The sequence below is a fragment of the Loxodonta africana genome, chromosome 3 (genome assembly GCF_030014295.1).
Source record: "Loxodonta africana isolate mLoxAfr1 chromosome 3, mLoxAfr1.hap2, whole genome shotgun sequence".
In the NCBI taxonomy this organism is placed as follows: Eukaryota; Metazoa; Chordata; class Mammalia; order Proboscidea; family Elephantidae; genus Loxodonta; species Loxodonta africana.
This window is the reverse complement of record NC_087344.1, coordinates 74,068,484-74,096,080: the sequence shown is the minus strand read 5'-3', so window position 1 is coordinate 74,096,080 and position 27,597 is coordinate 74,068,484. Positions and strand designations below refer to the sequence as shown.

At 44.9% G+C, this 27,597-nt stretch overlaps 2 protein-coding genes across 3 annotated transcripts; one reads left to right on the top strand and one right to left on the bottom strand.

Annotated features, from left to right (window-relative positions):
• Positions 1-54: 54 nt before the first annotated feature.
• On the bottom strand, positions 55-15,043 carry CDCA8 (cell division cycle associated 8). The gene is made up of 11 exons (XM_003415505.4): positions 14,793-15,043; positions 14,522-14,634; positions 14,254-14,382; positions 11,771-11,811; positions 9,610-9,682; positions 7,068-7,147; positions 5,437-5,501; positions 4,481-4,576; positions 3,330-3,456; positions 2,455-2,541; positions 55-1,340 (listed from the first exon to the last, which is right to left on the bottom strand). The coding sequence occupies exons 2-11, from the start codon at positions 14,616-14,618 to the stop codon at positions 1,296-1,298; spliced, it is 840 nt and encodes a 279-aa protein (XP_003415553.1). The 5' UTR covers positions 14,619-14,634; positions 14,793-15,043; the 3' UTR covers positions 55-1,295.
• A 66-nt stretch (positions 15,044-15,109) lies between these two features.
• AIRIM (AFG2 interacting ribosome maturation factor) lies at positions 15,110-27,072 on the top strand. 2 transcript variants are annotated; one of them, XM_010595222.3, is made up of 4 exons: positions 15,110-15,401; positions 15,564-15,841; positions 20,772-20,951; positions 23,196-27,072. In XM_010595222.3, the coding sequence occupies exons 2-4, from the start codon at positions 15,567-15,569 to the stop codon at positions 23,431-23,433; spliced, it is 693 nt and encodes a 230-aa protein (XP_010593524.1). In that variant the 5' UTR covers positions 15,110-15,401; positions 15,564-15,566; the 3' UTR covers positions 23,434-27,072. The 2 variants fall into 2 exon arrangements, with proteins under 2 accessions (XP_010593524.1, XP_003415552.1); XM_003415504.4 differs by having other exon boundaries at positions 15,110-15,841; positions 23,196-23,314; positions 23,480-27,069.
• The last annotated feature ends 525 nt before the right edge of the window (positions 27,073-27,597 follow it).

Below are 27,597 nucleotides of genomic sequence, written 5' to 3'. Positions count from 1 at the left end.
AACGAGCCCCCTAGTCCATGCAGCACGGCTTGGAGATGACAGGCAGGCTGGATATCAATAAAAACCCAGAATTTATTGAAAACAGTAACTTTCAGTAGCTCTGATAAGAACAAATCAACTTAGAGATACCATTACTCGGGAAGACAGTATGTACAAGTCTTGGGAAAGGGAGACTAAAACAACTTGGAAGAATACAACTTGAACGAGATTGGTTTACTAGAATGGTCATGTAGCAAAATAATACAGAGTACAACGAAGAGCCATTCATGAGAAAAGTGGTGTACCTGTGGTGGGGACTCTCAGTTCCCATACTCTTGGAACACATCCCATGATTCTTTGTGGCAGAGAGGCTGGCTGGAACACAAGGATCTCACTGCTGACCGTCGTATAACTAGTCCACGCCCAGGGTGCAGGCGAAACATGGAATATGGCCACCAGACAAGTTACATTTGCTCCCAACAGACCTGGCAGGGACCACTGGACCATGGATGGCTTAAAAAGTTACTCTGTGGCCAGTCACTTAAAAACCCTAGACTAAGCCCACCAATTCCCTTACCCAGAGTCCCATCGCTAAAGAGGTAGAGGAGCAAGATGAAGCTGCCTCCAAACGAATTTTTGGTCTTCAGTAAACAGGAATAAATAGATAGCACTCTCCCAAGGCACAGCAGGTGAGAGTCCATCGCCCCATTTAGCATCCAGCGCAGAGGGAGAAAGGGGGTGGATGTGGGAGGGGTGTATACATCCTACTGTTGTGGTCACTGCTGCGACATGTCCTGTTCTGCCGCCCTGGCCTGCTTTGTCCAGTCCCTCCCAGCTTCCTGGACCTGCCCTCCCATGGCCTGGGGCGCTCATTTCTCTAAACCTCCCAAGCCTCAAGCATACACAGAGTAGATGCAGAGTGCTCTCTGATGAGAGAGGGGCGTGGGCGGTCTTGCACGAACATGAGGTTCTTCCATCCGCCTCCACTGGAGGTGGGGGGCAAGGTAGAGTGGATGCTGACTTACAGGAGGCAGTGGCTCTGAGGGCAGGAAGGAGGATTCAGCTGGCAAAAGACAGGAAGTTCTGATTTCAGAGACACAGCAGGCAGTGTCCGGGGTCACCGGGGTTGGGAGGCATGAGGCTAGAAACGGTAGCAAAGCTTTATCTAATGACTGGGGAACTGTGTCTCCTGCTCTCCCTCTCCCTGAAGTCCCCAAGAGGATCATAAACAATAAGCCTGAAGGGAAGAGGTCTCTTGAGGGTCCAAGAAGTGCCCATTAAAGGTTCATCCTGTTTGGCTTCTTGGAATAGCAGCCTCATTTGTGGGACTGTATGCTGCTGCAGATTTGGGCAAGACGGCTCTAAAAAGAGAAGGAGACAGGGAATTTAGTGATGGCACTTGGCATGCTTGCCCAATTAGCCGCTCACAGTCTAGCCGGGTACCAGGGAATGTGGAGCCAGGCAGGTCTGAGAGGGAATCTCAGCCCCTCCAATCTCTACTGGTATCACAAACCTTTCTGAATCTGAGTTTCTTATCTAAACAAAAGAGTAAATAACATCTTAAATGAGACAGTCAAAGTTTAATTTGGGACGAGTAATGCTATTATTCAGCTAGATGACCAGTGTCACAAGATTTGGGTAGCTGGTTGTAGGTGGATTTTGCATTAGGTCTGTGTTCAGCAGGACATGTTTGGAAAGCCAGCTCTGCCCTTGTGCCCTTCCCTTGAATGTTCCCTTCCCAGATCCCACAGAAGAGTGGGCCTAGGCAGCCATGTCTGCACCAAGTGCTCCCATCTGCTACTCAAGACCATGGCCGATTGGGCCAGGGATGGCCATCTGACTAAAGGTGAATCAAGCTCTTCCTCTTGAATGGAGCAATAAAGTTAAGAGTTGGAGATGTGGCTACTCAAAACCACATAAAAACCAATGTTAAGGGACATCAGAACCAAGTCTCATGGAGGTTATCTGCCGAGAGAGAGGAATGAAGACGTGTGACAGAAATAAGTGCCCGGGCCCTGAAGACAGAGACACTACAGGAGGTGGAGGCACTGGAACGGCGGTCCACGTACTCCTGTTGCTGAGGTCCCCACCTCTCTAGAAGCCTGATTGTTCAGCTCTTTGTTTCTGCGAGATTCCATACAAATACCTCCTTAGCCCCTTCCTAAACTATTGTAAGTTTCAGTTCCTGCCAGTCAACGTGTCCGGAGATACCCTGGCACTAGCTGCCTGCAGGAGGCAGAATTTTCATTCTGTTGTGAAACTTCTGTGGTAGGCAACGTGGGATGGACCCAAACTCAACACTGATTTAGGGGCAGGTTGCTGCCATGAAAGTATGCTAACAGTCAAATCCCTTGGGAAAATGAGGCAGTACAATTCTTAGTATCAGCCCAGACCCAAAAGGCAATCCTAAGTAAACCTAAACCGAGACAGCGACTGGAAGCATCCTACGTGTGGAGATGAATCAGTGAGACTTACAGAGAGCTTCTTAATGCTTCCCAAGGCCTCTGGATCCAGTTGCGTGATATCGATCCTCCGCAGGTCACTGGCCAATAATCGCATGCTCTATAGAGACGGGAGAGGGGGTTCAATTGGTATGTCCCTTATGGCAGGAACCTCGATTCAGCAGCTCAGTGTGCCTAAGGGGTCCCCTTGATACTCTGCCCTTGACAGAGGGGAATGGCTGGGATGGAGAAATGGCAAGGCAGGCGGGGGCAGGGGTGTTAGCTCTAAGGAGACAATGACATTGGTCAGTGGCTGGATCATCTGGGTTCAGAGGCAAGCAAATTAGCAGAGAAATCCTGGCAGGCTACATCGAAGATAAACCATCTTTCCCTCATAGGAGCTGAGGTTGCAGCTTGCTGTGCTCAGCCCAGTGGAACTGGGCTTGGCCTGCCTCAGAACCCCTTTAAGTATACAGATGAAGGCACACTCAGGCTCCCCATTTTAGACTAAGCACATACCCTGAACGTTTTGTCCTCTGTACTCCCCTGAACGTCTCTATTATCGCACTGATCACGTGATGCTATAGTCAATTGTGAACCCATCTATTTTGGCTACTGAGCTGCTTCTCAAGGCCAGGAACCATGTCTTGTACATCTTGGGCCTGCTACAAGACAGGTGGGCAAATGTTAGCTGGGGAGCAAATGGAACCCAGAGCTGAGGCAGGGAGCTTCCCAAGTCTGGGCCTCAACCTGGGAGAGAAAACTGGGTTTTGGGTCCTGCAGGGTGTGGAGATCAGGACCCATGCAACTGAAAGGACTTTGCGGGAAAGCAGTGGGTTATGGACCAGGGAAAAGAAAGGCTTGACTCTACAGCACACTGTGGTCTGGCTTCCCTCTGAAATACTTTACCTCTCCGCCTCCCACTGGCACTGTGAGGAAAATCTCTTTGCTGTCGGCAAGGGGGCTGCCATTCGCTGAGACACTGTAAATCCGCTCTCTGGCTGCTGGAGTGCGCAGGCCTGGGGTCTTGAAGACTCTAAAAAGTGGGAAAATCTCTGTGAAGATGACTCGGCAATTTGAATGACACCAGGCTCTTCCAACCCCCGCCTGGCCTTGAGTTGCATTTCTGAAGAGTTCTAAATTTGGGGGAAAATTTGTTTTTAAGCAGTAATGACTAAACACAGCTGGAGAAAGGAGGCTGTAATTATCAAACATACATCTAGCAAAAGTTAATCTGTATCCATGTAAATTTTAGGTCCATAAATCCTGTATGATGCCAGCCATCCACAAAGCCAGAAATAAACTGTGGTTAATGTGTTTCCAAGAGTGCCTAAATTCTTCCATCAAGAGGAATTTTCCAGGGTCAAAGGAGGGTGATTCGGAGATTACGGTTATGGTAATCCCCAGACTAACTTTGTCAAGGCAGTTAAAATGCTGCTACCTGCCTTCCCCTAAATGTCCTTACTCTATGCTCATGTGAAAAACAAACAGCAAAGATTGGAGATTCAAGTAGAAACTAAGTCTTCCTCTGCTGCAAAACAAAAGATTGGAGGTTCAAGTGTGCTCAGAGGTGCTTGGAAGAAAGGCCTGGTGACCTAATTCTGAAAAATCAGCCAGTGAAAACCTGTGGAGCACAGTTCTACTCTGACACACATGGGATTGCCATGAGTTGGAATCAACTTGATGGCAAGTGGTTTTGGTATGAAAGGTATTAACTTACATTGCCCTTCAAAAAGGTGGTACCAGTTTTCACTCCTACTAAGGGGAGAGGAGAGTACTTACTGATTTAAGGAAAAAAAAAAAAGCCTCATCAGAATTAAAAAAGGCCCAGAATCACACAGACACCTCCATGGAGAATGTTCTCTTCCCTCTCATCATACCAACAATCACTTTGCTACCGACAATGGGTGAGAATGTAAACCCACCCTCAGGGGAAAGGCAAACACTGGAAGCCCTCCTCTGCAATGGCTTCTCAGGCCTGTTTTCTTAAATACTCCTTCTCTGACGAAAGTCAAATTCTGGGGTCCCACCAAAATCCAAGGGCTGCTTTCAAGACTCACCTTGAATCAAACCTGGGTGTCACGCCTGGGGTTGGTTTTATCATAGACAACTCCAGTCGGTTCATAGCTGGGGTAATAGTGTTACAACGGCTTGACCTATAGGTAAGAAACAGCCATGAGGTATGTCAACTCTCAGGCCCAGTAACAGCAGCAGCAGAGGCAGCTAACACTTGGAGAGAGCACTGTGAGATACTGTTCTGAGAACCTTAACTTGATTAACATGTAACCCTCATAACCTGATGAAGAAGGCACCATTATTATCCTCATTTCATAAAGAAATCCAGTTTAAGTAACCTGCCCAGGATCACATAGCTAATTAAGTTAGAGCCAGAACTCTGAACCCAGGAGACAGCCCCTTAACAATCTGCAGGCTCCCCCAGCTGGGGGTCTGGTCCTCTTGCTAGGTGGCTAGTTACTGTCCCGCTACACTGCTCGGGGAGAAATGAGGAGTCCCTCCTTCAGACACACATCCCAGTGACTACTCCTCTAAGCTTCTCTGAGACGTCCCCTCGCTCAAATGGTTTGGTAGAGTCCAGCATCATCAGTTCGAGCCCATGGTGATCTTTACTTAGCAGGATCAGGAGGACATTTCAAGAAACTAAAGGCAGGCGGCAGCCACTTTATCACCGACCACGGGGTATCTCTGCATATGGACTGTCAGGCAACTAAACATATCTGCAGTGCTAAAGCATGTTTTTCCAGGCCTGACTCTCCTTGTCTGAATTAAAAATAAAGTAGGGGAGGATGGTGAAAATGGGCAGAAGAATTGGAGTAGGTGTTGGGTTAGAGGGTGAGACCATTTCCAGAAGCCCCTCCAGCTCACTCAAGGATTTGATGATTTTATGCTTTATATGAACTCTGGCACAAAAGCCCTTTTTACCCCCTATTTCTGCCATGATGTACATGCCTGTCCAGTAAAATCAAGAACACATATCTAAATTTGGAAAACCTATTACCTTTTGCTTCTGCCTTTTCCTTGTATGGACTGGGCTCTCTTCTTGGATGGAGGACACCTTTTAACCTGAAATCGCAATCAAATGAAACTGAGGTTACAGAAAGCCCAGCAGAGAAGAACAGTAAGGAAGGGAACAAAAAGAAGGGAGGCGGGGAGGTCTGCTCTAGCTCTGGAAAAGAAAATGAACAGCAAACATAAGGACTTCCTCACAGAATTGAATGATTCAATTCATTTAAAACGTAACTGACCAACTAAGGGTTTATGCTGGCTGGGCCTTCGGAATATAGGATTTTGGCCAAAGTTAAATCTCTTTTGAACACATGGTAGCCTGCCCCCCAGCCCTTTTTACAGAAAAGTGCTGCTGTGAAGGTCACTAAGGATATCCTGGGTGCTCAATCCAAGGGTCCCTCTGCAGTCCTCACCCTTCCTGACTCAGCTGAGGTACCTGACAAGAATCACTCCTTACTTTCTGGAAATTCTCTCCTCCTTTATCTTCCAAGATCTGTCTTCCCTACTTCTCTGGCTGTCCCTCCGCCGTCTGTCTCACTAGCTCCTCTTTCTACACCCGTTCCTGGGCTCCATCCTCAGCCTTCCTCCCCCTTCATGCTCCCTGCACAACCTCGTCTACCCTCACACACGGATGGACAGCCGCCTAAAGATCTGGCCATCAGTGACTCTCTCAATTTCCTCCTCCTTCCTGAGCTCCGGGTTGAAATTTCTGTCTAGCCTAGATGTCTTGGAAAAGTATTAAGCACTCAACACATCCAACACCGCTCTTCTTCTGTGTCCCCCATCTCACCAGATGGCAGCTGCCTAAGCCAGAAACCAGTCATCTTGGGTTCCCCCACCAGTCCTGCTCATTGTGCCCTTTATCTCGAAACCACCCCTGCTTTTTCTACCATGTCAGTGCCTCAGCTTAAGAAGTACGATAGCTTATGGGGTACTGGGCTTCTGTATGAGGTGACAAACTATTTTTGGAAATGGACAGTGGTGACAGCGGCACAGTGTGGTGAGTGTAGTTAATGTCACTGAACTGTACATTTAACACTGGGGAAACAGCTATTTTTTTGTGAGATATAAAAGTATGCAGATTTTTCTTAAAAATAGAAATAGAATAGCCTCCTAATTGGTTTCCTTGTCTCGAGACTTCCCCATCCCTCATCTATCCTGAATATAGTTGTTCTGATCACATCACTTCCCATTACCTACTTGATGAAATTCAAACTCCCAAGTTTGATATACAAGGCCATCGGTTATCTGGTCTCTGCCCACATCACCCTCACAGCTTTTACTCCAGCCAAACCAAACTGCTCCCTGTTCCTTAGGTGGACAGTACACTTCCACCCCTCTTCCCAGAAGTCTCTTCCCTTTCTGCTCCAGCCAGTGAAATCTCACCCACCTTTTAAGCCCTGGCTGTGTCCTAATAGGGCAGTTAAGACTTGACGGTTTCTTCCCCTGTGTTCCATGCACTCTATACCTGCCTCTATTATCACTGTTGGTGTTTACCTGTTTAAAGTGGGATCTTCTCTACTAAACTGTTAACTCTGTCTGGGAGGGCAACGAGTGTATCATACATCTTCGTATCTCCTCAGGCATCTTAGCCCTCATTCCCCAACCTGAGGGCCTACTTACTCTTGTAGTTTGTAAATTCTTGTTTTTATTTTCTTCTTCTTCTTCTGCTATCATTTCATCCACTTGTATTGCTTTTCGTGCTGTAAGAAACGGTTGAACAGAGTGATATTTCTGATGGGAATAAACTTTGATGCAGTCACGTTTCTTTTAAGGAGTAAAGCTTTTGCAACCTTAAGGTGTAATCAAGAAATAGACCCAAAATGAAGACTAAAACTTTTTAAAAAGAGAGTTTAGACAAAAGAAACTAAGCAGATGGTCAGAAACCCCATATGATGCCTGACAAGGGCAGCCTGGCATTCTGAGTCAGAGCCCGGACTCGAGTCCAGCGGACTTGAACGTGTGTCCCGGTACAACCACTCACTGGGTCACACAGCTTCCTCATCTATAAAAGGGAGTAGTCACTACACGGGGTATTGTGAGGCTTGGGATGTGAGCGCCACAAGAACAGTGTTGTCTTCATTCATGTATCCCTGAAGCCTAGAACTGTGCCTGGCATGTAATAAGATTTCAATAAATATTTGTGAAATGAATGAACGTAATGCCCTCTGAGTACTGACACAGAGGGAACATTCTCAACATGTCATAATAATGGTAAATCGCCATGCCAATCATCTTCTAAGGAGGAGGAGTAGGAAAGATGTTTAAGATGAATGAAGCTAGAGGAAACAGTAACAATTTTTAATATTTAAGGGCTTGTCATATGGAAAAGGGGTTAAAATGGTTCTACAGGACACTAAAAAGCAAAACTAGTGTCAATATGTAGGTACCGCAAGGAAACTTTGGCTCAAAATTGGGAAGAATTTTCTAATAGTCTTAGTGTCTACTAAATAAAAAGTAATGAGTGTCCCATTGTAAATATGTATAACCAGAACCTAGACAATCCTGAGCAGAGATTCTGCAGAGAAAATTCATGCGTTTAACCACAGGAGAGAGATCAGACTCCACTTTTTTTTTTTTTTTTAAATTCAGCTGAAACTCTGACACACTAAATAAGAGCGCAAAAACAATTTTAACTGTTGGTTGATATTGGTCCTGCTGTGTTCAGTTCCCAGAAGTGAAATCAGAACACCCCCCTTCCGTACACCCCCCACCAAGTAAGCAAAACTGGTGGTACTTAGAAACTGATGAGATTACCTAAAGTGTAGAAATGACCCAAAGTGATCTAAGAGATGGTAAATATGTAGCTGAGGAACTCTGGGAACACCCAAGTTCAATTATGTCATCATAAACTCAGGGAAGCAGGACTGGAACAAACATTAGGAATGGAGACACGGCATGCTTTCTTCATGGCAGGCAAGTTAGAACAAGAACCAGACAGCATTTCTGGCCCTGCCTAGTGGAGAAGGTGCCTGGGGGCCAGCCATGAAATCCAGGCCATGGGTCTATCTGTCCTCACAAGAGCTAGATACAGCTGAATGACAATGACGTTGACTCCACATCACCACTCAGTCTGGCCTGAGTCCCCGCTCACTGAGTAACCCGATTACAAACCTGGCTTCCCATATAACTTTTCCTATAACACAGTGTTTCTTAGAGTGTCTTACAGATGATTTTACATACACAGATCACTGGATTGAGTAACATGGAATTACATACTGAGAAAGATTCCTTTTACAATCCTCTTTCCACCCTTCTGCTTACATCAGGAAGAGTCTCAGTTTGGTATTACCATTTAACACCTCTCTAACCCAATCCAAACAATGATTGGTTCTCAGCTGCAGGGTGCGGAATCCCCTTGCTCATTCTGGCCTGAGTCCATGCTAATAATTTGGGTAAATAATTTGACCTTTGGTTCTGGCTGAATTGTACCACACCTGAGGCCAATGAGTGGCGGATGATCAGATCAGCAGGGATGACCTGGGGTCCGATGCTGATTAACCCTCAGGAGGTATGATATAATCTGTTATGGCCATGTGAGGAGGCCAATAAAAGCCTTGGAAGATGGAAGCTCAGTGTAGCTTCTGGGTTGGTGAGAGCTAACATTTGGGGGACACGGAAGCTCTGTGCCAAGACCCCTCCTGGACCTCATCCTATCCTTTTTTCTGCTAAAGATAGGCCTTTACCTGGAATTTGTGAGTCGTTTCAACAAATTATCAAACCCAAGAAATAGAGAAGGGGCCAGTACCTGCTAACCTAGCCCTGGGTGAATGGGGCTGAGAGAGAAAAGCGCTGTGTGGAGCAGCTGGGTTCCGGACTGACCAGGGAAGGGAAGCTGAGATTTCTACGGGACACGGTTGGCATGTGGAATGGGATTTATTACCCACCACACATGTGGCACCAGAGGTGGAGGACCTCAGCCTCCCCGGACTGGTTTGACGCTGATTTACAAACCAGCACAGCTTTTTTTCCGCCTTTCCCTTTAGCTCACACAGAACAGAACAATATATTGAATATAGTGGACAAAATCAAATTTCTGGATTTACAAGACTGAAGACCAAACATTAGAGAAGAGGCCCCACCAGTGAGGCCCTGCCTGTGCAGCCAATAACCACCCTGGACCTCAGCATTCTCACTTCAATAAGTAGTTTTGAAAAGTACTTACTTTTGGCAGATTTCAGGGGTGTCTGAATAGCTTCTGCTGTTAGTTTGTTTATTTCTGTGATATCAAGGTCAGCCTGTAACAAAGATAGTCAGAAAACAACAGATCCATCAAATGAGGAACAATATTTTAAAATTAGAAACAATTAATTTAAACATATTTGATACAAACAAGAATATTACGTTACTTAAAATATAAGACTCCCATAAACCTACCACCCAATCCAAGACCCAGAAGATTGCCAATAACTTGCTTCTAGCTATGTGTTCCTTCCCTGTTCTATTCCCTTGTCTCTTCCCTAAAGGTGCCCACTATCCTAACCCTGGTGGTGTAGTGGTTAAGAGCTTGGCAGTTAGAATCCACCAGCTACTCCCTGGAAACCTTAGAGGACAGTTTTATTCTGCCCTGTAGGGTCACTATGAGTCTGAATCAACTCAACGGCAACAGGTTTGATTTTCGGGATCCTAACCCTGTCATTGCCCACTCCATTTGCTTTAAAAAAAAAAAAAAAAAAAGAAAAAAAAGCATCTATATTATGATATATACGTATGTGTATGTTAACGTTTATATATATGCATGTCATACCTTTTTTTCACAAGTATATGTATGCTTAAACAAGATCTTGTCTGGTTTTGACTGCTATTTGTGGTCGTAGTTGATCTGTTTTCACTGCTGTGTAATATTCCACAGTGTGGCTATATCCCAACGGATTTTTCCATCCTCCTGTCAATAGTTTTTTGCTATTACAAACACTGCTACCTTGAACCATTTTGTACATGTCTCTGATGCACATGTCCAAGTTCTCTCTGGACTGTATATGTAGGGATAGGGCATTATAGGGTTGCAGGGCATGCAAACATTCAGCCTTGATATTATGCCAAATTGTTTTCTAAAGTGGTTGCACTTATTTACATACTGTTGGCAACCAATACAAGTTTCTAATGATCCGCATCCTCTCCAGCACTTGGTCCTGTGTCAGACTTCATGTTCTTTATGAGTCGAGAGGTCTCCATAACGGTTCTATCACACTCCTGGGTCCTTCAAAGGGCTTTCAGTGGCCGTTCTAACTAAACTTGTTCACAGTGGTGGCTACCACCTCTATGTATGGGTATTGCCAGAAGCAGACATCAGAACAGGTGTTAGACTAGGAATGACACAGGTTTTCATCTCTGGCGTGGCAGGGACTACATGCACAGCTCTGAGGATTCTGAGGCCATGTGGGCTTAGCAAGAAACAGTGCTGTAATAGATTGTGATTGTTAAGGGAAGCGAGAGAGGTGGTATCCCTGCCAAATTTCTGCTGTCTCTATAAACAACTGACATGCAATGAAGGTATCACTGGTGGCAGGCCACCAATCACTCACAGTGCCTAAATGAGTGAACACAGCAGACCTGAGACCACTATGCTTAGAAAGGTCTGCTTGCAAAGATGGCCCTTGGCTGGCATCTGGGAACTTGAATTTTGGGAGGGTTCTCAACATTCCCTAATGATAACGGGTCATTGTGCCCAAACTCTTTGTACAGACAACATGGCTTATCCTGAGCACCTGCTTTCCTTCTAGGAGTCTAGAATTTTGGTACACGCTAGCCAGAGGGTGCCTATGTGACCAGTCCTTGATAAAAACCCTGGTCGTTAAGTCTCTAAAGAGATTCCCTGGTAGAAAGCATTTCACATGTGTTGCTACAACTTGTTATTAGAGAAACTAAATGTGTCCTGTGTGACTCCACTGGGAGAGGACTCTAGAAAGCTTGCACCTGATTTCCTCTAGACTCTGCCACATGTACCTTTTCCCTTTGCTGATTTTACTTTGTGTCGTTTCGCTGTAACAGATCATAGCCCTAAGTATGACTATATGCTGAGCCCTGTAAATCCCAATAAATCACCAGACCTGAGGGTAGTCTTGGGACTCCTGACACACCTACCAATTAAGAGCTTCCATACCCAAGTCTCATCCTTCCCCTGGGTTTTAAGACTAGAATTCTCTCAACCTGGTGTAATAACATTGGCTATATTATATCAGAAGCTCTGATTTGTAGTTTTGTGTCACGACATGAGCAGATCATGTTCCCTATGGAACCTCTTCCACAGTAAGCACTCATTGGTTGGATTCTGTGACTGGACTAAAGAACTAACCAACAGTTCAAAAACAGGACAGATCACTTACTGTTGCTGCCTCTTCCAGGGCCTGCTTGTTTCCTCCAAGGGCTTTAAAAAGAACATGTTATTTAGTTATTACAGATTTTGACAATAACTCATCTTCCCTACACTATCAGTTATCTGTCTAAAACTGGACCAGATTAAACCCTTGGTCCAACATTCCAGGGCCTTCACAATCTAGTCTTTCTCCAGCCTTGACTCTTACGCATGACCTACTCTATGTTCCACCACACCAAACTTCTCACCTTTCCCCAGATGTGCCCCCGCCTTTCAGGACTAAGTGCCCTAATACTTATTATCTCTGCCTGGAATACTTCTCTGCATTCAATAAACTCCTAATTCATCCTTCAAAACTCTTCTCAAAAGCCACCTCCTCAACAATGGGCCCTACTATGTATCAAGCATTCCACTCACCACGTCTCAACCCTCACAACCCTTACTCTACAGATAGGGAAACCAAGACCAGAGAGATTAACATGATTGAGTAACTTGAGGAAGATCATACAGCTGGAATATGAAAGAGCTAGAATTTGAACTCAGGTTTGCCTTGACCCCCAAACTGTTTATTTTTCCCTCACAGTAGGTTGCTGCAAAGTACTGAGTTAGTTACTCACCCTCTTCCTACCCAACAACTACTCAGAGCTGTTTAAGTGTCCACCCTTGCCTTCGCTGTGAATTCCTTGAGAATAACAATAATATCCATAGCTTCTGGCAAAAATCTGGCATCTGGTAGTTGGGTAGTAAGTGTTTGTTGAATGAAGAGGTCTTTGAAAGATTCAGATGTAGAATTAAAGTTAGGTGAGGTTCTCACGCTAGAAACTCTCACAGTATTCTGTATAACAGCCAGGAACTGTGGCTTTGGAAACAGAATTTTATCTGGGTTCAAATAGACTTTGCCACTAATTAGCTTATGAGACCTTGAGCAAAGTAACTACCTTCTCTGTGCCTTAATCTTGTCATCTATAAAATAGAGATAATATTGACAATAAGCTTGTTATGGGGATAAAATTAATTAACATATGTAAAGCATAGAAAGCACTACATAAATGAGCTTACTGGTGGCTACTCTGCTCTTATAGCACTTATAACTAAGTATAAAATCATGTGTAAAGTTTTTAATCACCTTTCTACACTAACCTGTAAGTTCCTGAGGCACAATGTCTGAATTTGTCAATGCATCTTCAGCACCTAGCATTGTGACTTACAAATGATCAATGAACACTTGTAGAAACGAGCAAATGAATGAATGAATAAATAAAAGGGCAACTTTGAAAAGATTATTCAATGTCTGCTATTGTAACAGAGGAATCCTTGGGTAGTGCAAACAGTTAATGTGCTTGGCTGCTAACCAAAAGGTTGGAAGTTTGAGTTCACCCAAAGGTGCCTTGGAAGAAAGGCCTGGTGATCTAATTCCAAAAACAACAACAACAACAACTGAAAACTCTACAAAGCACAGTTCTACTCTGACACCTGTGGGGTTACCATGAGTCAGTACTGACTTGATGGCAACTGGCTACTGTAAACAGAACATGCCTTTCTATCCAGGAAGGAGGCTATAGCCTGGGTAACTAATAAAAGAAAGTGGAAAAGTTGGTTAATGCAGCAGAAAGGGTGCCTACCTGCATTTCCTTGAATCTTTAACAAGGTGGCGGGAGAACAGACTAGGATTTTTCTTTCTCTGGCCAGGAAAACTCTTGTATCTTTACACATCACAATTTGATTTGCCCATTTTCAAACAGGCAATTTTTATAAGCTGCAGAAAAAACTCCCTAGGGCTCACCCTTCCATCTGAGCTCTGGTAACAAACCAAGCTGTTCATGCATTCATTTAATAAAGTTTACTGAGTACTTAGTACCTATCAGATACCTTTCTGGCTACAGATAAATTTCCTGCCCTGTCATTGTGCAGCTTACAATCTTGGTTGTGGATAAAAGGATATGTAATCAACAAAATAGGTAAAATATGTATTAGATTAGATCCGGAATCAGCAAACTGTTCCCACCTGCTTTGGTATGGTCTGTGAGCTCAGAACGTTTTTTTTACATTTTTAAGCAGTTGGAAATAGTACCAAAGGAGTATTTCGTGACATGTGAAGTTCAAGTTTTGTGTCCATAAATGAAGTTTTACTGGAATACAGCCATGCCCATTTGTTATAGCTGTTTTGGAGCTATAAGAGCAGAGTTGAGTAGTTATAAGAGAAACCCTCTGACACGTAAAACCTAAAATATTTACTACCTAGGCCTTTATAGACAAAGTTAGCCTACCCAGCATTACCCAGAAAAAAACCCCAGCATCAGATGATGATAAATGCTATGGAAGAGAATAAACCAAGGAGAGGAGATGGAAGTGGGGCTGCAATTTTCAACAGTGGTCATGGAAGACCTCACTAAAAAGGTGACATCTGAGCAGGTTCCTTCTGAAGGCAGTGTGCAGTCTGTACCACCGAGGGGTCCCAGACCGAGGCCTGCGGGAAACTCTAGCAGCACCTACCGAAGTAGTCGAGCCAGTTCATCTCGCGCAGTGCCTTGGGGAGCCGCAGGATCTCGATGTTGTACAGGTTATCCATCTCCTTGAGGAGGTTCTGCCTGTCTGACTGAATTTGCTTGTATCGGATTTGCACTGTGAAAAGGCAGAGCCGACAGGACGCGGGTCACCCGGCGGATGCATGAGGCTTAGAATCCGTGCTCTCTGCGTCTCAACCCGCCGGGACCCAGCGATGGTTCCAGGTAGGTGCCACGACCCGGGCCCCGCCCCTTACCTTCACGGTCGAAGTCCTTGAGAAAGGAGGCGAGCTTCCGGCTCCGCAACGAATTGGTCTTAGTCGACCGACTGCTGCCCTTCCTAGCCGGAGCCATGGTGCTTCGGTGGAGGCTGTGGGGACGGGGGAGACCGAATGACAAAGGGTCAGGGAGGAAGGGAAACTAAGGAAACCGCAAAGGAATAGGGGAAGGTGAACAAGGACCCAGAAGGGCCAGTAGGGAACCCCCCTCCTTCAGGGTCTGGGCATAAAGAAGGCGCGAGTCACATACCTGCAGGTCCCAAAACAAGAGCGAGGAAAAACCTCTCCGCTCCACCAGCGAGGAAATCGGCTCTGGGGCTAACCGGACAGGCGACCGCCGCCACCAAATTCAAACTTAACTGCTCCAGGCTGGCGAATGAGAAGTCGCCGTCTTAAAAAGGTCCCACAACATCCAATCATTAGGAAGCACTACAATCAAGCAGCCAGTCCACACGTAGAACTACAACACCCAGAAGTCATTGCGGCTGAATGACGTATTTCCTCAGCGCAGGGGCCGCCTTGGCCTGAGGTTGCGCTTTACGAGCGGGTGGGCGGGGTGGGGACGAGGAATCGCTTTTGGGCATGCGCACAGAGATCCGCGTGTCATCGATGTTTCGTTGCGGTGACGGTAAATTTGACCTCTGATTTAGGGAAAGCGGTGAGCAGCCTCAAGAAGCAGAGACAGGATTCCGGCTCCAGTAGCACGAGTCTGGAGAGCGAGACAGAGCCTCGGCCCCGGGAATCCGCAGTCTGAAATAGGAGACCGCCCTACCCCTGGAGAAACCTCCTCTGAGGAACAGTCGGAAACGCTTCCTGAGGTGGGCCACAGGGGGCTTCCTTCAGAGAGCCGCTTCCGGAGGTAAGACGACACCTCGCGACAGGAACTCCTGCCTGAAGGAATGGACAGCCTTACCTGAGGAAGCGGGCTTGAGGGCGGAGGCTGAGAACGTGTCCTGACACGAGGACGGACGTAACTCCCGACCGACCTGGGACCTAACGCTGCTTCTGTTGGTTTGCACAGACGATGACTCAGGACCGGCCTTTGCTTGCGGTGCGGGAGGCCCTGCGGCAGTGCTTCCCCGCGGTGGAGGAGCAGCAGGGCCTGTGGCGGAGCACGCTGAGCGACTGCCAGCCCCTCGTGGCCTCCCTCAGCAACCTGGCCGAGCAGCTGCAGGCGGCCCGGAACGTGCGGTTTGACGACGTGCCGCCACTTCGCGCCTTCCCAGACCTAGAGGAGCAGCTGAGGCGCAAGCAGCTGGCTGCTGGTGACACCGTCCTGGACAAGCTAGGGGAGAGGCTGTAAGGAGCTCGGTAGATTTTAAAACTGGGTGTTTCATAAGAGATGAATCTGTTAGAAGGATGACTCTGTCAGAAGGGTGTTTTTCTCTTGCGAGCACGGCACTTGGAGGTGTCTCAGCCTTCCCCCCTTTCCCTCTGTTGCAGTGGGACCTTTGTCAAAAAGCCATTTTCTGATATTTCTCGGCAGAGGCTAGGCCTGACAGTGGTGAGCTTAGTAGAGGTACAAAATCTGAACAGAAAAAGAGCGGAGGAAGCTTGTTAGCACTTTGTATTTTTCTTTCTTTCTTTTTTTATTCGGTAAAAAGCTTGTTGTGTGCCATCGAGTTGATTTTGCCTCCTAGTGAGCCCATGTGACAGAGTGGGACTGCCCCATAGGGTTTTCTAGGTTGTAATCTTTATAGGAGCAGATCACCAGAAGCAGATCACCAGGTCTTATCACCAGGTCTTTCTCCTGTAGAGCTGCTGGGTGGATTTGAACTGCCAGCTTTCGATTAGCAAATGAGCGATACCTGTTGCACCACCAGGGCTTCTTATGGTAAAAAGCTACAAAGAGCTGTATTCTAAACTTAGTAGGTGTCACAGCTAAGGGTTTTACATACATTACCTCATAAAACCTTTTTAACACCTCCGTGGCTTAACCTCAGTCAATCCCATTTGGTAAGTGCAGAAACTGAGGCTCAAGCAAATTGCCCATAGTCACAACTAGTAAACGGAAAAGCTGGGATTCTAATCCCAGTCTGCCTGACCCCAAGGCCAGAGCCTTCAGCCACCACTTTGTTCTGCTATGCACTGGTCTCTCTGTGCCCAGGAGTAGCATGTCTCCAAGTTCTGATCTATGCTAATTGTTAGACCCTCTGTCTCAGAGTTACAGATTGTTGAGGACAGGAGAAACAAGGCACATGTGGCCATTCCTTGAAGGTTCCAGTGTACAGAGTTTATGCCGTGGACTAATAGGAAACCATCAAATTGGGGACCATCATTTGTTCAAAGTACACATATCGAGCACCTATGGGATGCCAGGCATAAGGTGCTGGGAACATATCAATGAACCAGACTCAATTCTAGTTTCTAGGAGTTCTCAGCCCAGTAGAACAGATAGACAATCAGTCGATTAAATTATGGTATGTCCTAAGATAGTGGGGAAACCCTGGTGGTGTAGTGGTTAAGTACTATGGCTGCTAACCAAAGGGTTGGCAGTTCAAATCCACCAGGAGCTCCTTGGAAACTCTATGGGGCAGTTCTGCAGGGTCGCTATGAGTCAGTATCAACTCGATGGCACTGGGTTTTGTTTGGGTTTAAGATAGTGGTAAGTACTGGGAGTTACAGAAGCATAGAGGTACATGTTTAACCCAAACTGTGAGGAGAGGAGGAGCTTCTGGGAGGAAGTGATGCCCGAGACCTGAAGGATGAGTGGGTGTTAATGGATCAGGACGTGGATATGGGTATTGTTGCATAGACAATGGCTGGCATAGAAGGGGCGGTAAGAGATGAGAGGTAAACCAGCTCATGAAGGTATGTGTAAGCTGTCGAGGACCATATGGTTCTAGATATTTCTTTTGCTTCTGGATTGAGGGTACTTTGATGAGGGGTAAGGGCAGAAATCCCCAGGAACCTCTTGCTTGGTCATAGACACATCTCTATATGGGTCAGCTCCTTAATCAATAGTAGCTGTTAAAGAGCTCCCTGGGAATCAGAATTATTCGTAATAGCCAAAAAGTAAAAACAACCCCCAAAATGTTCATCAGCTGATAAATGGATAAACAAAATGTGATATACCCATATAATGGAATATTATTCAGCAAATAAAAAGAAACAAAATGCTGATACTTGCTACGATACGTATGAACCTTTAAAATGATATGCTAAGGGAACGAAGCCAGACACAAAAGGCCACATTATTGTATGATTCCATTTTTGTGAAATGTTCGAAATAGGCAAATCCATTGAGACAGACAGTAGATCAGTGATTGCTAGGGGTTGGACGAAGGAGTAGTGGAGAGTGACTTCTAATGGGTATGGGGTTTCTTTTTGGGGTGATGAAAATGTTCTAAGATAGAGGCGATGTGTGCACAACTCTGAATATACTAAAAACCATAGAAATTTACATTTTAAAAGGGTAAATCTTATGGTATGTGAATTTTATTTCAATTCTTTTTATTTTGTTGTTGAGAATATACACAGTAAAACATATACCACTTAAACCATTTCTACATGTACAATTCAGTGACATTAATTACATTCTTTGAATTGTACAACCATCCTCACCCTCCTTTTCTGAGTTATTCCTCCCCATTATTAACATAAACTCACTGCCTCTTAAGGTTTCTATCTAACTTTTTGAGTTGTCACTCTGATTGCATATAAATAGTTCTTAAAAGAGCAAAATGCTCAAGGCAGACTGTTTTTTTTTTACTAGTTAAGCTAAACTATTGTTTGGTTTGAAGAAGGTTTCGGGGAATTATATCTCAATATAAAAAAAAGAACTCCCGGGAAGGACAACACTCAATACATGGAAGGTCAGCTCAACTGGACTGGACTGGACCAAAAGTAAAGAAGCTTCTGGGATAAACTGAATACTTCAAAGGTCAGCGGAGCAAGGGCGGGGGTTTGGGAACCATGGTTTAAGGGGACTTCTAAGTCAATTGGCAAAATAATTCTATTATGAAAACATTCTGCATCCCACTTTGAAATGTGGCATCTGGGGTCTTAAAAGCTAACAAGCGGCCATCTAAGATGCATCAATTGGTCTCAACCCACCTGGATCAAAGGAGAATGAAGAACACCAAGGTCACACGACAACTAGGAGCCCAAGAGATAGAGAGGGCCACATGAACCAGAGACCTACATCATCCTGAGACCAGAAGAACTAGTTGGTGCCCGGCCACGATCGATAACTGCCCTGACAGGGAGCACAGCGGAGAACCCCTGAGGGAGCAGGAGATCAGTGGGATGCAGACCCCAAATTCTCATAAAAAGACCATACTTAATGGTCTGGATGTGACTAGAGGAATCCCGGCGGTCAGGGTCCCCAAACCTTCTGTTGGCACAGGACAGGAACCATCCCCGAAGAAAATTCATCAGACATGAAAGGGACTGGACAGTGGGTGGGAGAGAGATGCTGATGAAGAGCGAGCTAATTATATCAGGTGGACACTTGAGACTGTGTTGGCATCTCCTGTCTGGAGGGGGGATGGGAGGATAGAGAGAGTTGGAGGCTGCCAAAGTTTTTATAAAAGGAGAGACTGGAAGGGCTGACTCATTAGGGGGAGAGCAAGTGGCAGTAAGGAGTAAGGTGTCAGACTGACTTGACCTGTAAACGTTCACTTGAAGCTCAATAAAAGTTAAAAAAAAAAAAAAGAACTCCCTGTGAAAGCCTGCCTCCCAGGAGGCACCAGGTTTCCTCCAGTCCAGTTACTTTGAAACTTGACCTTGACCTCAGGAAGAAATAACATGTTGTATCATGGTCTGTATACACATACATACACACATAGCTGGAATAAGCGTTTCACAAAACAATACTGTGCAGGATGCACTGTGATGTTTTGTCTTCTACTTTGGTTTTTTGAAATGCTGGTCACAACCCACAAATGAGAAGGACCCACAGTATGAAAATCGGTGTTTCAGAGGGTCAAGTTTTATAAACTTTTATTTCAGTTGATTACACATTTGCGTGAAGGTACTGGGTAGTTATTTTAAATGTGTTTTTTAATTATAAGTCATGGTCAAACATTTTTGAAAGCCACAGTTCTGGGCTGGGGAATACCGTGTTTTTTGGGAAGTTGTAGCCTTTGTCTTGGTGGCTAGGCCCCTCGAAGTCACCAATGGAATAATAACAACATTTACCATAAGCTAGGCACTGCTCTGTTGTTAGTTGCTGTCAAGTCAGTTTCGACTCGTGGCAGCCCCATGCGTGCAGAGTAGAACTGCTCTGTAGAGTTTTCAAGGCTGTGACCTATTGGAAACAGATCACCAGGCTGTCTTCCAAGATGCCTTCCAGTGGGCTCAAACCGCCAACCTTTCAGCTAGCAGTTGAGCACTTAACCTTTTGTACCACCCGGGGACTCCTTAGGTATGGCTCTAAGTATTTTAAATGCATTTAATTTTCACAATGATCCTTTTTGCTTATTCATTTGTTAAGTCTTTACTGTTCTATGTGCTTAGAACTACGTACCTAGGTACTGTTCTGAGTACTTAGGCTACGTAGTGAGCAAAACAAAATATTTTTATACATGAGGAAGGATGAGTAAATTTCCCAAGGTCCACAGGAGTGTGTGTGCATCCAGAGCTCAGACTCTGCCATTCAAGAATTTCCTAGCTAGGGCTAGGTAGCATGTGGATACTACTGGTTTGTTGTTTCAGTTTCCTCTTGCTTGTTCCCTTTTCATGTCCATGGTGTGGGACTGTGAGTATTGGCTCTCGTTATGCAGTTTTATTGCAGCCCCAGATAGGCCCCTTGGTCTTTACTTTCTTTGGCAACTGGGCTTATCACACAGCTGTGAGAGCCATATTACTTCTTCAGCCTCTCTGTCTCTAAGTCACTTCTTGATTTTTGAGTCATCCTTACTCCAGGGCACTGTCACTACTCTCTTTAAACCAGTGGGTCTCATTTGGGGGCGATTTTTCCCTCCAGGGGACATTTGGCAATGTCTGGAGACATTTTTGATTGTCACAACTTGAGTGGTGGTGTTTTGCTCCTGGTACCTAGTAGGCAGAGGCCAGGGGTGCTGTTAAGTGTCCTACAATGCACAGGACAGCCCCATACGACAAAGAATTATCCAGTCCATTTCTTTGTTTCATTCCTCTGCCTACAGCACAGAGCCACCTGTAAAGAGGTACTAGTAAATATGTGTGAATATTTGCCAAGTCAATAGTGCAGAGGTTGAGAAACCTTGCCTTAGACCTTTCTCATGATATTACTCTTTCCCCACAGAGCCACCCTCCTCAAGGTGCGTGACACGGTCAGCAGCTACGTGGAGCAAGTGTTTCAGGTCTATGAGCAGCATGCAGACGCAGTTGGCATTGATGCTGTCCTGCAGCCTTCAGCTGTGAGCCCCTCTCTGGCTGACATGTTGGAATGGTTGCAAGATATTGAGAGACATTATCGAAATTCGTATCCTTCACATACATTTTAGATAGTGTCCAGAGCTGTTCTAAGAAGTCCTTTTAATTTCAGTTTTCACAAGATTAGAAAACTGAATAGTTTGGTTCAGTTCTCTTTCGTTCCTGAACTTGGATTCCCCCTGCATTCCTTAGTACAGTCATCCCTCAAATAATTAAGTACCTAGTACCTGCCAGGCACTGTTCTAGGTGCCAGGAACATTAAACAAAAAAGAAAAATGTATAGTATGTCAGATGATGATAAATGCTATGGTGAAAAAGCAGGGAAAGAGGAAATTGAGGGGTGAGGGTGGGCTTGTAATTTTAGATAGGGTCTTCAGGGCAGGCTTCACTGAGAAGGTGACATATGAGCAAAGACCTGAAGAAAGTTAGGGAGGAAACTATGTAGATATGTGGGGGAAGAGAACATCAAGTGTAAAGGCCCTGAGATGAGAACATGCCTGTTACATTCAGGAAATAGCAAAGAGGCCAGTGTGGCCAGATCAGAGTGATGAAGGGTACCCTAATAGGAGATGGAAGTCAGAAATGGGGCTAGACTGTGTAGGGGCTCAAAAGGCATTGAAAAGATTTTGCCTTTTTCTCTGAGAGAGATGGAAAGCCATTACAAGGTTTTGAGTAGAAGAGTGACATAATCAGACCGATGTTTTTAATAGTATCACCCTGGCTGTGCTTTGAGGAAAGACTTGGGGTGGGGGGCAAACGTGGAAGCAGAAAGACCAGTTAGGAGGGTATTGTGGTCTGAATGGTGAGTATACTTTTCCTCAGGGAGGAGGATTTTATCAAAGAACCACTTGGAGTTCTAGCTTTATTCTCTCAATTCTTCTCTGATGCCCTCATCTACCCTCTGGCTTTAGTTTCTACCTTTATGTAAGTGAGTCCCAAACCCCAACTTTCTTCTTGCCTCTAGTCTTGGTTTCCCACTTCCTATAGCTACCTCCAGCTGGATCTCTCACTGGAACTGCAAACTCAAGTTTAAAGTTGAGCTACTCGATCTAGCCCTCAAATTCAGCCCCCTTTTCCTTTAGTGTGGAATCAGCCCTGTCTAATCACCCACTCTGGAAACAAAGACCATCTTTCCCTTTACCCCCTTTGCTTTCTTTTTTCATTGCAGTAGTAGCGGTGGTAGAAGTAGCAGCAGCGGCAACATGAGCAGAAGGAACAGTAGCTGCAGCTAACTTTTCTGAGTACTTACTATGTGCCGGGTAGTGTTCTAAGAATGTTTACAGTCAGTTGTCAAGCCCTTTAGTTGCATTTCCCTGGTGCTTGTCTTTTCCTTCCTCTCTATCCCCAGTGCCACTTCCACAGTTTCTTACCTCTCACTTGGGCTCTTAATGACGTGTAACCTCCTAACAGGTTTTCTTGTCTCCAACTTCTTTCCCTCCAAGCCATCTTCTTCCTATCCCCCGTTAATGGTCTCAATCCACATGTCTTCTGGAGGTCTAGTTCTAATCATGTTACATACATAGAAATTCTCCGTAGCTTTTGTTGCTAGTAGGATAAAGTTTAGAATCCCTAGCTTGTTGCTCTTTGTGGCTCAACCTTCCCTTTCAGCCTCTTTTCCTGTTGCTCTCTACACACTGCCTCCTTGCCAGCAAAACCAGATTTACTTTTCTCTAGATTCATCCCATGCTTCCCTACTTCTGTGCCTTTGCTTATGCTTTTCCTTTCAGCTGAGATCCCCCTGCTTGCTACTCCCTAAACCGTGTATTTATCCTGGAACATCTGCTCAGCTTTATCTGTCATGTCACTTAGATTCTTTCTTTTTAGTTTCTGGTTTTCTTCCTCACCCTGGGGGCTGCTAGATTGCAAGGACAGTGTTTAATTCCTCTGCCTGTAGCACAGAACCATCTGAATAAAGAGGTGCTAGTAAATATGTGTGATTATTCACCAGGTAAATCCTGCCCACCTGCTAAAACATAGTGATAGCTGCACTTTCATTTCAATAGCTCACTAGACTCTAACTAGGGAGCCCTGGTGGCACAGTGGTTAAATGCTCAGCTGGTAACCCAAAGGTCGGTGGTTCTAAATCACCAGCTGCTCCACGAGAGAAAGATGTGGCAGTCTGCCTTTGTAAAGGTTGACAGCCTAAGAAACCCTTTGGGGCAGTTCTGCTCTGTCCTATAGGGTTGTTATGAGTTGGAATCAACTCAAGGGCAGTGGGTTAGACTCTCATTAGAGTATTTTTTACTTTGACGTATTTAATTTTCTTTTTGACCGGTCCTTAACTTCCAGGTAGGTACATGAAGAGAAAGTACCTCCTCTCCTCAATCCACTGGGGAGACTTGGCAAACATCCAAGCTTTGCCCAAGGCCTGGGACCAAATTTCAGAAGATGAACACCAAGACCTTGTGCAAGGTACTGGCTTTTGTTTATCCTGTGATCTCCTTCTCTGCATCCCACATCTCTGGAAGCATTATAGAGAGGCTCTCGCAGCCTCTGTATCTTTTATAAATCCAACATTCTGTGTCCTCTAGACAGGTGATATGCTACAGCCAGAATTTTTCTCTCTTCCTATTCCAGATATCCTATTGAATGTTTCCTTCTTCCTGGAAGAGTAAGGAAGCTGTGTGTTTATCTGAGACCGGGGGGAGCACAGTTGAAGACTGACCTTGCTGCATTCTGATATTTCTAAAGGAATGTCAGTATTGCACTGTGATGCCCTTGAATTATCAGTTCCCAGAACCTAGGGACTGGCCCTTGGGAGGGTTGATGCTAGGTGTTTCTGACGTTGGGGCTTCTCCATCCCAGGTTGTGGCTGGACATACGTGGGCCACTGCTTGCCCTTTCCTGAGGCTCAGGGAAGTGGAGAGAGGCAGAGAGAAAGCAGGAAAGGCAGTGCTGAAGAACGCTGGGTGCAGAAGGAACAGCAGTAGAAGTGGTGGGGAAGGAAAGGACAGGAGGTAAAGAGCAGCACTGTGGAATTGCTGTCACCCTTGGCGTGATCCGCAGCACTGAGCCTAGTTGGCACCAGGTCCTGGTTCCATGTGTTTGTGTCAATACTTGACTCCTTGAAGAAAGACAGAGTAGCTTCGATGATTTAAAGAAATAGGGTAATGTTGAAAAAAACATTAAAAAAAAATCTGTTTTGGACCAGTTGCAGTCCCTACTTATCTATCATCAGGCAATTTTAGATTCCAGAGCGTACCACCAGGGGGAGGCGGTGTAGCATGAATTATTCCGAGTGCTTTGCCTTTGAAGCTTGTTCTCCTCTTGCTGTTGCTCATCTGAGAGTGCTGGGGTTTATTACTGAGAAGGAAGGCTTTTCTTTTACCCTGTGGTTTTGAGCTACAATAACGATTCCTAAACTGACAGATTTTTTTGCCCAAAGCTGACAACTGACTTGCCGCATTCCTCTGAGCTTGGAGTAACTGCTTGGGTGGGAGAACACCAACCCAGAGTCAGATCAGAGTTACGTATCTGAGGCCCAGTGCCTTCATCTGTGAAATGGTAATGGTACTTCCAGACCTGTCAGCTTCCTAGGTTTGTTGTAAAAACCTGGATCATTGGATGTAAAAGGGTTTAATAAAGAGTATATATATTTTTCAAAATGAAAATGACTTTGTTTTTTTCTTATTACAAAAGGGATATGTGCTTTTTAAAATTTTGTAGAAAAATTAAAAATGTAAAAGACCATGAAACAAACTCAAGTAGAAATATTTTGATATGTATAGTATCTATTCACAAACTTTTTTTTTTAACAAATATGGTATCATTGATACATACTGTTACTTAAATTATCTTTTAAAAAAACTTTTAATTGAAACATTATAGAAAAGTGAAAATGCACATTGCGTACCTGCCAACCCATCTACTTTCGTTGAGTCGATTTTGACTCATAGCGACCCTGGAGGACAGAGTAGAACGGCCCCAGAGGGCTTCCAAGGCTGTAATCTTTATGGAAGTAGACTGCCACATCTTTCTCCCACAGAGTGGCTGGTGGGTTTGAACCGCTCACCTTTGAGTTAGCCAGGCACTTTAACCACTGCATCACCAGGGCTCACTGCCCACTTTCCAGATACCCATTATAACAATGTGGTGTATATTCTCCCAGGTATTTTATTTATTCTATCATCTACATAATTATGAATAAAACCTCAAAGGACATTTGAGTATTGGGCCTTATGATGGGCTTTGGAAAGAGATGAGAGACCTAGAAAGGTTTACAGGTCAAGTAGAGAAAGATTTAAGCCAGTATTTCTCAAACTTTAATGTACATATAAATCACTGGTATCTTGTTAAAATTTAGATCCTGATTCTGTAAGTCTGGGTGGGGCCTGAAAGTCTGCATTTCTAACAAGGTGCCAGGTAATGCTGATGCTGATAGTCCAAGGATCAGACTTTGAGCTGCAGAGATTTAAACTGTAATACAACATTGAGAATATTGTTGTTGAAATAAAACAGTGACTTCTGAGTTAAGACTGAGGGGAGTTTTACTTGGGGCTAGGAGGAAGGTGGCCTGGTGGCGCAGTGGTTAAGAACTCGGCTGCTAACCAAAAGGTTGGCAGTTTGAATCCAGCAACTGCTTCTTGGAAGCCCTAAGGAGCAGTTCTGCTCTGTTCTATACGGTCGCTATGATTGGGAATTGACTCCATGGCAACAGGTTTGTTTTTTGAGGGGGTAGGAGAGGGGTGCAGGGCATTCCATGCAAAGAGAACAGCCTCAGCAAAGGCAGTTGTTTGAGAAAGATCGGGAGGTAACACTTACTGGAAGTTTGCTGTGTGCCAGGCATCGTGCTTGGTGCATTCACACACACCCCACCCTAGAACTGACAAATATTAATAGTTCATTACAGCAATTCAGTAGAGTATAAAGGGGTAGAAGAATGACAGGAAATGGGTTAGTAAGATGGACTGGGACCCAACTGTAAGAGCCCTGAATGTCTGGCTCAAAAATTTGTATTTTGTTCTGCAAATGGGAATTGTTTGTGTGTGTGTGTGTTACAATAAAGAGCTTTTCAAACTTCCGTCACTGAAACAAGTAATCATGGACTCTAAAGCCATCCCAATTTGTTTATGGTGCTTAATAATAACTACGTATATTTAAGTGTGTTTGTTTTTATTTTGTTCCCTCTTAGCTTTTCTTCTGCTATTAAAATACTGTCCTTTTAATTGCTCTTTTTAAATTTAAATTAAATTTGACTTATTTTCTGAGGAAGTGCACGGTTCACATTGTACAAAATTCAAAGAGTACACAAGCAAATTCTGTGGAAAATTCTCCCCCAGTTACACAGTTCCCGTCCTTGGACACAACCAACATTAAATGCTTCTAGGGTATCCTTTCAGAAATATTCTTTGCCAGTATAAGTGTGATAGACATCTCCTAAGATGGTCCCCAGTGATCCTGCCTCTGGTATTCACATCCTTATGTACTCCCCTCCCCTTCAATGTGGCTGGGCTTATGGACTTGCTTCTGAGGAATGGAATCCAGCAGAAATGATGGAATGTCACTTCTGAAAATAGGGTATAAAAACAATCGCAGCTTCCATTTTGGGCGCTATCTCTTTCTCTGTCTTGCATCACTTGCCCGAGGGAAATCAGTTGCAATGCTGTGAGGAAGCCCTGTGGAGAGGCTTCTGGGGTGAGATGGCTGCCAACAACCCGAGTGAGCAGATTCCACCTCCCCAGCCCAGCTGAGCCTTCAGATGAGACCATAGCCCCAGCTGACAGCTAGACTGCAACCTCATAAGAGATCTGAGCCAAAGGCAGCCTGCTAAGCTATGCCCAGATTCCTGCCCTACAGAAGCTGAGATGATGTTTGTTTTTTTTTATGTTGCTAAATTTTGGGGTAATTTGTTTCACAGCAATAGATAACTTACATAACAAGTAAATACGTTTATGTATTTTCTCCCTCATTTTTATACAAGTAATAGAATACTATATACCCAGTTTCAAACCCTGTATTTTCAATTTATTGTATCTTGAAGATTGTTGTATATGAATACATAAAGAGCTTCCTTAGTTTTATAAAAATAATTGCATAGTTTCTATTGTTTGGGTATACCATAAATTATTTAACTTGCCCCCTATTGAACATTTAGGTGGTTTCCCCAGGCTTAATATTGGTTAGGTTTTTTTGCAACCCTCTCTCTCCTCCCACCCCAATTCATTATGCTTTTCTTCCCCCTAGAATTTTCCAGGTAGTTAATCCCACCCACCCACCCCCCACAATGAAGAAGAAATCCTGTTGGCATTTTTACTGGAATCATATTGAATTTATAGGCTAATTTAGGGAGAATCACCATAGTGGGAGTACTTCTACGCCCCTCCTTGAAGCATACCACTGGCTTATGGGTCGCGATAGGTACCAAATGTGAGCTCTGTTCTGTTTCCCTCATTTGGGGAATAGACTTGGTGGTCAGAGCCCCCTTCCCTGTCAGTGAGACAGTGCGTTTGGATGAATGAAGAGTTCACGTTCCCCTCTTTCCTGTCTGTACCCCATCCACCTTTAGAAACTGATCTTAAGATTCTTCTCTCTGGGCAGAGTAAGGGTCACTCTGAGCAGTGTGATGTCTGAGCTCTAAAAAGAAGGACTCCTTGCCCAAGAAGGGATCAGCCTTTGTGGTCTGTAATACCTGACTTTAATCAGGATGAGACAGGCCAGGCACCATCTTCAACCTGTTCAAGCACTGAGCTGTTTAT

Excerpts from the sequence above, each read along its gene's own strand:
- CDCA8 (XM_003415505.4), bottom strand. The coding sequence starts at position 14,618 with ATGGCTCCGGCTAGGAAGGGCAGCAGTCGGTCGACTAAGACCAATTCG. Across the intron at positions 9,683-11,770 it reads CCCTGGAAGAGGCAGCAACA|GCTGACCTTGATATCACAGA; the intron begins GTAAGTGATCTG and ends TCTTTGTTACAG. Across the intron at positions 2,542-3,329 it reads TGCCAGTGGGAGGCGGAGAG|AGCATGCGATTATTGGCCAG; the intron begins GTAAAGTATTTC and ends CCGTCTCTATAG.
- AIRIM (XM_010595222.3), top strand. The coding sequence starts at position 15,567 with ATGACTCAGGACCGGCCTTTGCTTGCGGTGCGGGAGGCCCTGCGGCAG. Across the intron at positions 15,842-20,771 it reads GACAAGCTAGGGGAGAGGCT|AGCCACCCTCCTCAAGGTGC; the intron begins GTAAGGAGCTCG and ends CTTTCCCCACAG. Across the intron at positions 20,952-23,195 it reads GAGAGACATTATCGAAATTC|GTACATGAAGAGAAAGTACC; the intron begins GTATCCTTCACA and ends ACTTCCAGGTAG.